Raw genomic sequence first — 14,302 nt, forward strand, 5'->3', positions numbered from 1 at the left:
CATTTCTGAGTGAAAAATAATACGATAGGCAATTTATTCCTAGAGGATGAGTTTTTTTAAAAAAAAATTGAGGAGAGCAAGTCAAGGGCATGATGACATCAACTCACCAATTCAATGAGTGCTTAAATTTAAAAGTTTTGGAAAGACGTTTTGTTTTGTCAATCTTGATTCCACAGATTATATTCCAGAGTGAAAACCTGGTTGGTGTTTTTATATTTATTATCAGTGAAGCTGCCCACATTTTTACCAGCTTGAGTGATAGTTTCCACAACCATCATTCTGTTCTGCTCTGTATAAACCCAGTCATATTTAGAAATGGAGGCTAATTCTGAAAAGGATATTCAACATTTGCTGTTTTATCAGCATGTCCTCTTGCTATTGACTTCAAATATTTTTCTTACATAAGACTCTGTTTCACAGATCTACAAAAGAAGGCAGCTGGCAACTACTTGCTGCAAAGTCAGTTAATAGACGTGCGAAATAGAGTTTAATTCTATGGAATTACTAACCTCTCTTTTTCCTGAGGATGTTTTTTCAACTTCCTCTCCGCTTGTTCCAATCGTTTTTTTCGTTCCTTGGCCCACTCACTCTCTCCTTTTTCCAGCGCAGCTTTTTGAAACTGTCTGAAGCTTTCATTGGAGGTTTTGACCGAGACTGGAACACTCGCCATCTTACCTAAACTTGTCCAAGAATCTGCATGTTTGACTTTTATATCCTGCAATTATAACCAGCAATGTAGTTCTAAACACAAGCAGACAACTGTCTTCCAAATCTGACAGGACTCCCCAAAGATAAATAGCAGGTAGGTTTTTGGTTTTTTAAAATGTAATTATTATTATCCTGATAAATTCAGAGCGTTTCTACATCACCAACCATATTCCTTCACCAATCTCTCAAGCAGCTGAAGCTAACCTACAATTGTGTTTCTTGTAGCTGAACTTGAAAGGCCAAGATCTGCATGAATAGATCAGTTTTTTTCTTACTGGCTATTCAATAAGAAAGCGCATATTATTAGTTCACATTGTATGCATTTCCTTAGTAAATCCCTATCACGATCAAGTTGTAAAACAAAACCACCAAGGCATGGTTGTTCCATTGAAATTATTATTATTATTATTATTTATTATATTTGTATACCGCCCATCTCCCGAAGGACTCAGGGCGGTTCACAGCCAATAAAACAACAGAAAACATATAATACATATAAAACAGCAAAAAGAATAGACAATTAAATTCAGTTGATGCCTTAAAATTTTTAAATACAAATTTAAAACCCATTTAAACCCCTGATTTAAAAACCCCAATTTAAAACTACGTTCAAGCTAGTCCTGCTCTTCGAAACAGCAACGTCTTCAGCTCGCGGCGGAAGGACCTGAGATCGGGGAGTTGACGAAGCCCCAGAGGGAGCTCATTCCAGAGGGTAGGGGCCCCCACAGAGAAGGCCCTCCCCCTGGAGGTCGCCAGCCGACATTGTTTAGCTGACGGTATCCGGAGGAGGCCCTCTCTGTGAGAGCGCACTGGTTGGTGAGAGGCTAATGGTGGCAGTAGGCAGTCCCGTAAATATCCCGGCCCTAGGCCATGGAGATCCTACGGTCGCAGATGGATGAGATTGTTCTCCAGCCGTAAGGTGAAAGGAAATTGAAACAACTTACAGCTCATGGGAAATCGACCTGACCAGAGGCTCTGCAAAGCTTCAGGGACTCAGATTAAAAGATGGCCTTTCTGACATTTTATATATGTTTTATGTGAACCAGAAATACATCAACTCTGCTGCACAACAGAGATAATGGTAAAAGACCACCCATAACCAAAGAAATGCCCTCACTTGACTCTATTTAAAATTGACAACATTGTAAATATACTGTATGTAACAAATCTAGGTGAAGCTTCTTTGGGAAAGGCACTAATTTAGTTCCTAAAAACAGACAGACCGAGAGAAGATAATGAGGGACAGAAATAGCCTGCAAGTCTGCACATGCATCCCAATGAAGTAATGGCAACTCCTAGTTATCATGGACCAGTTTTAGCAAGAAATAATATTTTTTTCCCTCTTACAGATGTTTTTCAAACTAAGTATACTATTAGTTGGAGGCCTTAAAGGAAAAATAAAGATTTGACTACTGTGAGGAGCATTTCCAAGGCACTGGTTTACATCTCTTTTGTGTGTGTATGTGTGCTGATGTTATAATGTGACAGTATTTTCCTGCTTGAAATGGAGGTTGACACGGAGCTCCAAAATACAGAGAATGAATGAGGCGGCCATTGGATGGTCCACATCTCTCTCTGTTAAGACCAGTGGTGAAATCCAAATTTTTTTATTACTGGTTCTGTGGGTATGGCTTGGGTGGGCATGGTGTGGCTTGGTGGGCATGGCTTGGTGGGTGTGGCGGTGTAAGGATACTGCAAAACCTCACTTCACCCCAGGGGAAGGATACTGCAAAATCCCCATTTCCTCCCACTCCTGGGGGAAGGATATTGCAAAATCTGCGTTCCCATCCCACTCTGCAGACAGCCAGAGGTGGCATTTGCCGGTTCTCCGAACTACTCAAAATTTCCGCTTCTGATTCTCCAGAACCTGTCAGAACCTGCTGGATTTCATCCCTGGTTAAGACTGTATTTATTTGTAGACAGAGTATCCTACAAATTCTATCATTCTAAAGTAGAGGTCTCCAACCTTGGCAACTTTAAGACTTGTGGACTTCAACTCCCAGAATTCTTCAGCCAGCAAAGCTGGCTGAGGAATTCTGGGAGTTGAAGTCCACAAGTCTTAAAGTTGCCAAGGTTGAGACCCTGTTCTAAAGGACAATATATTAAATTTTGAAGTCAGTTAGAATTTATTTATTTATTTGTTCATACAGAATGATTATGAAATATTTCTGCTGTAATTTTATTTTATATCTTGCCTTTATTATTATTATTATATTTGTATACCGCCCATCTCCCGAAGGACTCAGGGCGGTCCACAGCCAATAAAACAACAGAAAACATATAATACATATAAACAGCAAAAAGAATAGACAATTAAATTCAGTTGATGCCTTAAAATTTTTAAATACAAATTTAAAACCCATTTAAAACCCTGATTTAAAAACCCCAATTTAAAACTACGTTCAAGCTAGTCCTGCTCTTCGAAACAGCAACATCTTCAGCTCGCGGCGAAAGGACCTGAGATCGGGGAGTTGACGAAGCCCCAGAGGGAGCTCATTCCAGAGGTAGGGGCCCCACAGAGAAGGCCCTCCCCTGGAGGTCGCCAGCCGACATTGTTTAGCTGACGGTATCCGGAGGAGGCCCTCTGTGAGAGCGCACTGGTTGGTGAGAGGCTAATGGTGGCAGTAGGCAGTCCCGTAAATATCCCGGCCCTAGGCCATGGAGATCCTACGGTCGCAGATGGATGAGATTGTTCTCCAGCCGTAAGGTGAAAGGAAATTGAAACAACTTACAGCTCATGGGAAATCGACCTGACCAGAGGCTCTGCAAAGCTTCAGGGACTCAGATTAAAAGATGGCCTTTCTGACATTTTATATATGTTTTATGTGAACCAGAAATACATCAACTCTGCTGCACAACAGAGATAATGGTAAAAGACCACCCATAACCAAAGAAATGCCCTCACTTGACTCTATTTAAAATTGACAACATTGTAAATATACTGTATGTAACAAATCTAGGTGAAGCTTCTTTGGGAAAGGCACTAATTTAGTTCCTAAAAACAGACAGACCGAGAGAAGATAATGAGGGACAGAAATAGCCTGCAAGTCTGCACATGCATCCCAATGAAGTAATGGCAACTCCTAGTTATCATGGACCAGTTTTAGCAAGAAATAATATTTTTTTCCCTCTTACAGATGTTTTTCAAACTAAGTATACTATTAGTTGGAGGCCTTAAAGGAAAAATAAAGATTTGACTACTGTGAGGAGCATTTCCAAGGCACTGGTTTACATCTCTTTTGTGTGTGTATGTGTGCTGATGTTATAATGTGACAGTATTTTCCTGCTTGAAATGGAGGTTGACACGGAGCTCCAAAATACAGAGAATGAATGAGGCGGCCATTGGATGGTCCACATCTCTCTCTGTTAAGACCAGTGGTGAAATCCAAATTTTTTTATTACTGGTTCTGTGGGTATGGCTTGGGTGGGCATGGTGTGGCTTGGTGGGCATGGCTTGGTGGGTGTGGCGGTGTAAGGATACTGCAAAACCTCACTTCATCCCAGGGGAAGGATACTGCAAAATCCCCATTTCCTCCCCACTCCTGGGGGAAGGATATTGCAAAATCTGCGTTCCCATCCCACTCTGCAGACAGCCAGAGGTGGCATTTGCCGGTTCTCCGAACTACTCAAAATTTCCGCTTCTGATTCTCCAGAACCTGTCAGAACCTGCTGGATTTCATCCCTGGTTAAGACTGTATTTATTTGTAGACAGAGTATCCTACAAATTCTATCATTCTAAAGTAGAGGTCTCCAACCTTGGCAACTTTAAGACTTGTGGACTTCAACTCCCAGAATTCTTCAGCCAGCAAAGCTGGCTGAGGAATTCTGGGAGTTGAAGTCCACAAGTCTTAAAGTTGCCAAGGTTGGAGACCCCTGTTCTAAAGGACAATATATTAAATTTTGAAGTCAGTTAGAATTTATTTATTTATTTGTTCATACAGAATGATTATGAAATATTTCTGCTGTAATTTTTATTTTATATCTTGCCTTTATTATTATTATAAATAGTTCTTCCTTCTCCTATTTTCCTCACAATATCCACAGTCCTGTGAAGTGAGTTGGGCTAAGAGAGCGTGACTGGCCCAAAGTCAACCAGTTGATATTCATGCTTGAGATAGGATTAGAACTCAGTGTGTTCTGATTTCTAATATTACTATATATCATTGATATATTGATCCATATCATTACACTTATTGATATATATATATATATATATATATATATATATATATATATATATATATATATATATATATATATATATATATATATATATATATATATATGAGTGTAAATCAGAGCAAAGAGCTTTGGTTTACCATCAACTGATTTTTCAGACTTCAACTCAAACATGCAAATGCTTTCAGGTTTATTTGTGGTAATTTTATTGTTATCCTAAAATACACTTTCTTCGCTTATTTTTTTTTTAAATCATAAATCCAGACTGTATTGCTGCTGCATTGATTCACTTCACTGTTCCTCCTTCCTTCCCGCCTTGATTTTTAGACATGAATTGGAATATTTGTCACTTGAATTGCAATTGTAATATCAATTTGTTTAGAATTGATTGATGAAGAAACAGTAAGATTTTTAAAGGGTCTTACTTAGACTCTGCTTTGTTATGGCTTGTGGAACTGTAATTGTTTTAGCAGAGAAAAGACATTATTAAAAGATGTTTCTTTATTTTATTAACTAAATTCAAATTTAAAAATACTATCAAAATGCTTTTAGGAATCTTGCTTTTAGGAATACAAATTTATCAGTAACACTATGAGAAGTGAAAAGTGGAGTCGTGCGGTAGCCTAGAGGTGGAGCTCTTGCCTCGCCATTAGGAGGCTGTGAATTCGATCCTAGGTAGAGGCAGATATTTCTCTCTCTGGGGACTCTGAGAATATATATCTGCTGAACAAAACTCCGCATTGGCGACAGGAAGGGCAGCCGGCCATTAAAACACTCTGCTAGCTCCATTCAGTTGCCCAGACTCCACCCCACAAGGGATTATGGAGTCATTAAATGAAGATGACAACTGTGAGAAGCAAAAAGCAACTAAATGCTTAATTATCAGAATAAAGTTTATAATCAAAGTTGTAGGGAACTTTTTTTAAAAAATGGATTTCTCATTTCTGAATAAATATAGAGGAATCATGCTGCTGCTGAATAGTTCAGTATCAGCTGACACTACTTTTTTAATTATATTCACTGTGACTAGTAATAAAACAACTACTCAGCAGAGTCAAAGAAAGTTCTGCATAGATGTAGTTTGAGATATAAATATACATATACATCCTACCATTCCTCTTTGGGATAAGCAAAAAGAAATGAAAGACAGAAAATAAGAGAAAATGAATTCTAACTAGATGAAACAACAACTGATACATAATGAGGTTGCCAGTATGACATTTTTTATTGGCTACAAAATATAATTTCTGGAGAGCCATTGTGCATCTGGTCCAAACCAGCTTGATGGAAATAATTGTTTGTGGCTCAGAACAGCTAACTCCATCAAGATGTAAAGCATTCCCAAGATCAGCTCTTAGAATGCTGTCTGCACCTGTGTGGTATGTTATGAGCATCGTTAAACATGACTTCAGATCAGCTGAAGAAGTAAACTGAGATGGTGCATCCTCCAGATCTCTCAGCAGCAGTGCTCAAATTATGTCCATCATTTGTTCCTGCTGCAGTGATGAAGGGGTGGGGGTGAGGTTAGAACTGCAAGAGGCCTGAGCTGAGGATGAAGGAAAGTGCTTGGTGACAATGTCAAGTGACTAGAAAGGGTGGAGTAGATTCTATTTGTTGTTTATGTGGATCTGAAGCCACACCAGTAATGAGTAATGCAGTAATGAGAGCCAGTTTGGTCTCATGATGAGGACACCCAGCTAGAACCAGGTGACCGTTGAGTGAAAGCCTGCTGGGTGATTTTGAGCCAGCCACTCTCTCTCAGCCCAACTCACCTCACAGGGTGGTTATTGTAGGGAAAACAGAAGGAGGAACTCAGCACCTTGAGCTATGTGTAAAAATAACAAAGGCAGAAAATAAAATAAAATAAAATAAAAATAAATGTCCAAAGATATTTCAGAATGTAGCACAGTTACCTTTATTAGAGGCATCTGAGGCTTAGCTTCTCTCTTCTTTTTATCTTCACGGTTATCAGAACAGTTTTCTGTAATAGTTGCATGTGCAGATTCTGTCATCCATGGTCGCCAACGGCCCTCTGGGAAACTAGCCTTCAGTTCTGGAATGCAAGCCAGAGCTAATGAGTTTACAAAAGGGCGAAGATGTACTCCATTAGTTTTTGTTATTAGATAGAGCCCTTCATTCATATATTTCCATTTGACAGACTCTGGAGGCTTTGTTTATCCCTTGTTGGAAACTATGCCAAGTAAGCCGAAGAATAAGAATGCCCCATGTGACTACAGCTTTCTATTTTCAGATGCCTGCTTGAGTGTAGAAGGTGCACATTTCCCTCCTCCTCTCTTAACATGGATCATTTAGCCCCTTGTAATGGTCTTTCCTGGCTCCACAAGGAAGGAAAAGCCTGGAACCTTATGTGTAATATAAAGCTCTCCGTGGCAACTGCTACCAGTTTCTCCTCTAAAAATAAGCCATCCCCTACATCTAGTGATGGTATAAATTTTAATTTATTTATTTATTTATTTTTGCTTTCCTTGGCTAAAGCAATGTGTGAAATGATAAGCCTTGAAAAGTATTGTTATGCTGCAAAACAATGGTGCTATTTTAAATCAAGTTGCACTGATATGTATATAAATCCCAGGTAATCAATAGAAAATCTTAAAAATAAAATTAATAGCAGCTCTATGCTCCTTAACCATTCCAATTATATTTCATTCTAAGTAGGCACATTTTGAGGACAATGGTGGGATTCAGTAACTAAGAGTGGTTAACAATGCAGAGTTATTGCTTCATAGCTTTAATGCCTCTTAAATCAACCCACTATATATCCTTGAGGCTATGGAATCTATATCTGGATATTTCCACACAGCACTGAATCCAACTCCTATTTATTTTTGTTCATAATTCTTGTAGATTATCAACTTTAGGTAACAATTGGGGGATAAACCAGCAAAACCCAAGTTTCTTGGATCCCACGATGAGTCACAAATATTTGGGATACTTCCATAGGGGCTTGAACACTCAGCCCAGACCTGTTCATTCTCACCCTATCAGTCAAGTGCACAAGCTGAACCAATGGCAGCCCACATTAAGCCACAGCACCCCTATTTTTTGCTTTCCAAATTCTGTAGCTCTATAGAACTTCCATTTCCCCCATCTGCAGGAACTGACCTCCAGCCATGCCCCTTTTCTCTCCCACAGTGGGGATACTTGACTCCGCCCCCACCTGCATGTCCTTTATCTGCCTGTAAAATCATTCCCTACATTTTGAATTGGGCAGGTGTGATGTAGTCATGGTTGAGCTTCCTATTGTTTTGGGAGAGTGGCAATGGTGACATGAAAGCACCCTTAATATGTCTGGTCTTTTGACTCCAATAGACACTGATTTGGCTTGTCACTTAATATGTGATGCTAATATTGGTAGCCGATACATACTTTGCTCCTGGTCAGTTGGTGTTACTTTGGCAACTCCCATAGAGGATTTAACCTGGAGAGCAGATGAAAGTTGCTGATGCAATAGTGATGGTTTCCGAATCCCTTTCCTGTTGTCAGAAGGGTTTTTTGAAGAGGAAGAGCAAGGTACCTGTAGGAAAGTTGTAAAGTCTTAAAGGAACTATATCACAAGGTCACCCATCCTATAATAGTTTTTCGCCTACAGATGGAGAGGCTGAGATGCCTTTTTGTATTCTCTCCGGCCATCCCTACTCATTTATGTGGGGTAAGCTTCATTCATGGATGAAACAAATAGAAACTTAAGGCTGAAATGCTCAGAGATGGTCTAATGCTACTTATTCTCATGACTTCTGGAAACCAAGTTTTTGAAATATAAAGTCATTTCTATTTCTGTCTCTAACCTTCCCACTCCAAAAACCCCTGTGTTGGGTCACAGGACACTTCTTTCTAATGTAGAAGAAAACAAACTAATAAAATTCCTTCCTAATTAAGTAACTTTTAGTAAACTCATCATAATTAATTGGGTTAAGGGAAATTCTGGCTCCAACCTGGTATTAATGGTTGAAGATCCAGCAACTTTGCCCACCAAAACTATCCTCCTTTAAAAGTCTTCCATAAACGCTAATCACTGAAAATATCAAGACACTGAAAAGGTGTTTTATGTACTGTATATGTATAATTATATGTATATGTATATAGAGTATATAATATACTTTAAATAAAGAGCCATTTTCAATTCCAAAAGTTATCAGTGATATCCACCTCTGAAAGCTTGTAAGAAGGGTTGTGAGAAGCCTGGGTTGCCAATGTGTCACTCTGAGTTTTCTCTTGAACTGGCTTGCAGTGCAGGGGTGACACAACGGCTACCATACCTGTAAGAAGGAAGGGAAACACATAGAAAAACGCCCATGCCGTGTGGCATCTCTTCACCCCGACAGCTTCAATCACAACATGGCAAACTCACAACTCTGCATTGCTCCAAGTCAATTAGTGCTTTTGAGTTGGAGGAGCCCGTGTGCAGGACCTCATCCCAATCCCAGAGGTTTCATTTGAGAAGGAGAGGACCGAGCTATATGAAACGCCTGATTAGGTGACTCAGTGGCTAAGACACTGAGCCTGTCGATCAGAAAGGTTGCCGGTTCGAATGCCTAATGTAGGTTTCCTGCGTGAAGCAGGGGGTTGGAGTAGATGACCTCCAAGGTCTCTTCCAATTCTGTTACTGTTACTGTGTCTCCAAGAAGGGAGGCACATAAGAATCCACACAAAATACCCAATTTGCTGATACATAAAGTAGCTGTGCACATCTAAGGGCTTAAGGAAGAAACTGAGAAGACGTGTGGGGCAGGGAAGCGAAATCCATCCAAATATTTTCCAAAATGACAGTGAATTTTAGACGGCAGGCCTGCAAAGAGCTGAAACTAGTTTCAGATAGATTGTGAGTAAAACACAATCAGTTGGATGCACTGGGCTTCCTTCCATGAGCTGTTTGAACATGGAATATCTTTTGGGATAGGACTTTCCTTCTCTCTTGGAAAAACAGCAGCAGCATAGTACGCTTGTTTTATATATATACTGAATATTTGCATATTTACTTTAAAAGTATGTAAGTACTGTGTCAGGCATACCCACTTTCCCCTTAATTTAAAAGGCACCTTATAACATTTATTTTATAGCACACGCTTCTGTTTTGCTGTTGTGCCATGTTGTTGATTCTGGCAAATGTTGCAAAGATGCTTGTAAGCTCTCAATCTGCTCCAGTGTGCTCTCAGTATAAAAAACCAAACAAACAAAAAAAAAACCCCACAGCAGATCCATTGCGATACCCATCCTTCTCAAAGAAACAGGAGCAGCATTTGGTATCACTTTTTCACTCTCTCAGTGAACAAAATACGTATTTTGAGCAGCTCTGAAAAACCCAGTTTGAGTGCATCTTACTGGTGCATGAGAATTCCTGGAAAACGCTTTACCTGACGGAGAAACAATGCTTTGTTCTCGTAGTTTAAGAGGGCTGAGCTGCAGGGGTCGAGAGCAAGACAGTAGCTGGTGAGAGGCCCTGGCTTTGGTTGCTCTTTGGGGCAGCTTGCCGAGAGGTGAAGGGATCCACATTTGAGGAACAACATTGCAGGACATCTCTGGATGATGCAATGGGATCTGATGTAGAAGGAATTAAAATTCATGTGTTGTATTTGGTGAATCAAGGTTTCTGTGTAAAAAGTGGTCTTTCACTGAGAGTGAAATCTGAAGGAGCAGGAGCAGCAGAGAGGCCCGAAACTGAAGAATTTAGGGCTCGAAAGATGAGAAAAGTTTACCTTAAGCTGTTCTCTGCAAAACAAATCCTTTTCCCCATTTCCATTATCTTTTATGTATGCTTCTGTGAAAAGATGGCAAAAGCCAGTTTATAGCATGCATATATTTTGCTGTCAGACATTCGTTGTAAAGCCTTATTATTCCATAATTCCATAATTCTATCATTTGTAGCATTTCCAACGAAGTTTTTTTCTAAGATGTAATTGGGCACTTCTCACAACTCCACCAATTTATTTCACACATTTTGCACATCTCCAAGTTCTACATTGCAGTGAAGAAACTATGTAGGGACAATTAATCAGTGGAACAAGCTGCTTCCAGAAGTTTTGGGTGCTCCAACACTGGAGGTTTTTAAGAAGAGATTGGACAGCCATTTGTCTAAAGTGGTACGGACAAATGCTTGAGCAGAGAGTTGGGCTAGAAGTCCTCCCCTCCAAGGTCCATTCTAACTTTGTTATCTGTTATATCTTATTCTGCAATAAGTGCACTTGGCAAATCTAAGAAACTCCATGCCTATAAATGTTGCCATTCATACCAATGAGTACCAATAATGGAGAATATTTGTAGCTCAGGGTTAAATGAGTCCTTGATACTCTCTGAGCTCAGAGAGCACCAAGGGTCCCTCATACAAATGAGTCAAATGTGTTTATTTTATTTATTATAAATGTTCTTATCCTGGTTATTCCTGGTTATTCTACTTTGAAGCACACCGAAACTCTATTTTTAACCAAATGCCAAACAGTAGGTGGACAGACTGACCAGTTTCATACAAATACTAGATCACTTTCCCCACACACATCTCTAACTTTACAGGAAATCACACAGGATATAATATATTTTGATTCATGTGAATTGCTTTAGTTTGCATCGAAGTAAATAGATATTTCTCCGACTACCTTAAAGGTGAAGGCTTATGAAACCATAGCCACAAACAATTTAAACCAGGTGTCTCATACTAAGTATTGGATCTATATATACAAATTATGACTGTACCATTGAGCTATAAACTTTCCATTTTATTTTTTGGATGTCTTCTGCTTTTAAATTTATAGTGCATGTAAGTTGTAACATGCAAATTGTACATTGTAAGTTGTAAACAACATGCAAAAGAAATTTGATATTGTAATTCTGGAATAGTGTTTTTCAAACTCAGCAGAGTTGAAGTCAAGCATCTTAAAGTTACTAAGGTTGAGAAATAGTGTTCTAGAATGTATTTACTCGGAAGTAAATTCTATAAAAATGCCTTTTGAGTAATCATGCTTAGAATCTGCAGCATAAAGTGTATACCGTGTTCCAGCAAACACCCAAAAATGGCTGTTGGCAGAATAAAATAATGGTTGGGAACATGAATACTTTTTCTCAAGACTATTTAACCAGGAGTTAAACTAAAGAAAGAAAAAATGAACTTGTGGTTTATGGTTTTGATGCTTAGACAGAATAGATTAAATAAAGAAGATGTAATCATGTAACTTTAGAGAGGGAGGTTAAAATGTAATTGTACTTATCACTGCTAACACTTCTTATCAAGAAGAGGGCCGTGAAAATATTTGCAGATCCCTCGCATCCTGGACATAAACTGTTTCAACTCCTACCCTCAAAACGACGCTATAGAGCACTGCACACCAGAACAACTAGACACAAGAACAGTTTTTTCCCGAAGGCCATCACTCTGCTAAACAAATAATTCCCTCAACACTGTCAGACTATTTACTGAATCTGCACTACTATTAATCGTTTCATAGTTCCCATCACCAATCTCTTTCCACTTATGACTGTATGACTGTAACTTGTTGCTGGCAATCCTTATGATTTATATTGATATATTGATCATCAATTGTGTTGTAAATGTTGTACCTTGATGAACGTATCTTTTCTTTTATGTACACTGAGAGCATATGCACCAAGACAAATTCCTTGTGTGTCCAATCACACTTGGCCAATAAAAATTCTATTCTATTCTATTCTATTCTATTCTATTATCACTGCTATGAAAATCAGATGCCAATTCTTTATGTCTTTCTTTATGTCTTTTCCCGTTTTCTATATTTTCTTTTTGGACTTTTAGCTTTTTCTTTCCCCCCTTTCCTTATTCTTTGTTCTATTTTCCTTTGCATTAGGTCTTATTGTTAGTTGTTAAAACTTTTTAATTAAAATTATATATAAACACACACATACATATGACAAATACACACACTAATTTTTTTCACCCCTCTTTCTCACCCTTATAGAGGTGGTCTCGCTCTTCCTCAGTCTCAGATCCTCTACCAGAGGCCTGGGAGTTTGAGGGTCCTGCACAGAATCTTAGCTGATCCTAAAATTCTTAAAACATCACTTTACTGTTTCGGACAGAGAGCTTTGATGTTGCTCCTTAAGATTATACATACTAGGGGGCGTGGCCATGACCGTGGTGGGGTAAGGACCTTTCCTTCACTTCACAGGGCTTATTAATGAAGATTTATGAGAATTTATGCCGTTTGGAATGCACTGTTATGGACGAAAGTTAATAAATCATGAACTGAAAGTGTTAACAGCCCAGCAGATTGAATTTAAAACTGGTAGGTCATTTGAAACGGCTTGAATTAAGGAGTTTCTACAGCGTGGATTGACCGAGCCGGCAGACAGGATAAGTTGGAATAAATTACTGTGTTCTGTTTTTTCAAAATTAACTATCTTGTTCTGTGTTAAAAAAATTTTATTTTACTGCTGAGGCTAAGTGAAGGACTGAATTTGATAATGAGAAGATTTTTTTTTTTGAGCCTTCCGGAAGTTCAGCCAAGAAGAATTTATCTGCTTTGCTGTCGTGGAGGAAAAATGGCGCTGATTAATGTTAGCTGTGAAGTTTTGTGTTTCTTTGTGGAGTAATAAATCATGAACTGAAAGTGTTAACAGCCCAGCAGATTGAATTTAAAACTGGTAGGTCATCTGAAACGGCTTGAATTAAGGAGTTTCTACAGCGTGGGTTGACCGAAGCCGGCAGACAAGATAAGTAAGTTGGAATAAATTGCTGTGTTTTGTTTTTCCAAAATTAACTATCCTGTTCTGTGTTAAAAAAAAATTTTTTCTATTGCTGATTAACGAAATTGAGAAGAAGATAGATAAATATAAAATTTTAAAGTTGTCTTGGTTTGGTAGAATTGCAATGTGTAAGATGATGTTGCTGCCCAAGTTCAACTTTTTATTCGAGATGCTACCACTAAATCTGACAGAGAAAGATATTGAAGGATATCAGAAAAAACTGGATAAATTTTGCAATGGTGGCAAAAGACCCAGATTAGTGAAGAAAATGTGGTATCAAAATCAAAAGGAAGGCGGATTAGGAATCCCCAAATTATTTAATTATTACTGTGCGTATGGTATCCGGATAGTGGTAAAAATACTTAAAGGTGAAGATAATTATTGGAGAGATTTAGAGTTAAGGGATATAGAGAAATTTGGATCAAGGTGGTTTTAGATAAAGCAAATTTAAAATGTGTAAGTAGAAGTTATTGGTTAAAGGGATTAAGTAAAAATGTGGAACAAATTTGTTAAAATTTTAATTCGGATATAATCTTTTGGGGAGACAACTGAATTTGGCCAATTAAAATAATATAAAACGTAATGAAGTGATTAAAGAGGAAAATATAGAAATTATTAGAGATTGGATAAAAGTTATGGGAAATGAAAGGAGGAATAAAGAAATTATTGAAAAATTAGGGTTAAGTTG

At 38.4% G+C, this 14,302-nt stretch overlaps 1 protein-coding gene across 1 annotated transcript in view; it reads right to left on the reverse strand.

The window, feature by feature from the left end:
- The window catches only part of BRDT (bromodomain testis associated), a 43,642-nt gene that overhangs the window by 2,405 nt on the left and 26,935 nt on the right, over positions 1-14,302 (reverse strand). Inside the window, exons 12-17 of the mRNA XM_058176646.1 lie at positions 10,602-10,663; positions 10,260-10,443; positions 9,055-9,164; positions 8,275-8,422; positions 6,801-6,940; positions 510-715 (exon numbers count right to left, since the gene is read on the reverse strand). Coding sequence (XP_058032629.1) covers positions 510-715; positions 6,801-6,940; positions 8,275-8,422; positions 9,055-9,164; positions 10,260-10,443; positions 10,602-10,663 — 850 coding nt within the window. The remainder of the gene's footprint in view (positions 1-509; positions 716-6,800; positions 6,941-8,274; positions 8,423-9,054; positions 9,165-10,259; positions 10,444-10,601; positions 10,664-14,302) is intronic.

Source organism: Ahaetulla prasina, chromosome 3, assembly GCF_028640845.1.
Source record: "Ahaetulla prasina isolate Xishuangbanna chromosome 3, ASM2864084v1, whole genome shotgun sequence".
Classification (NCBI taxonomy): Eukaryota; Metazoa; Chordata; class Lepidosauria; order Squamata; family Colubridae; genus Ahaetulla; species Ahaetulla prasina.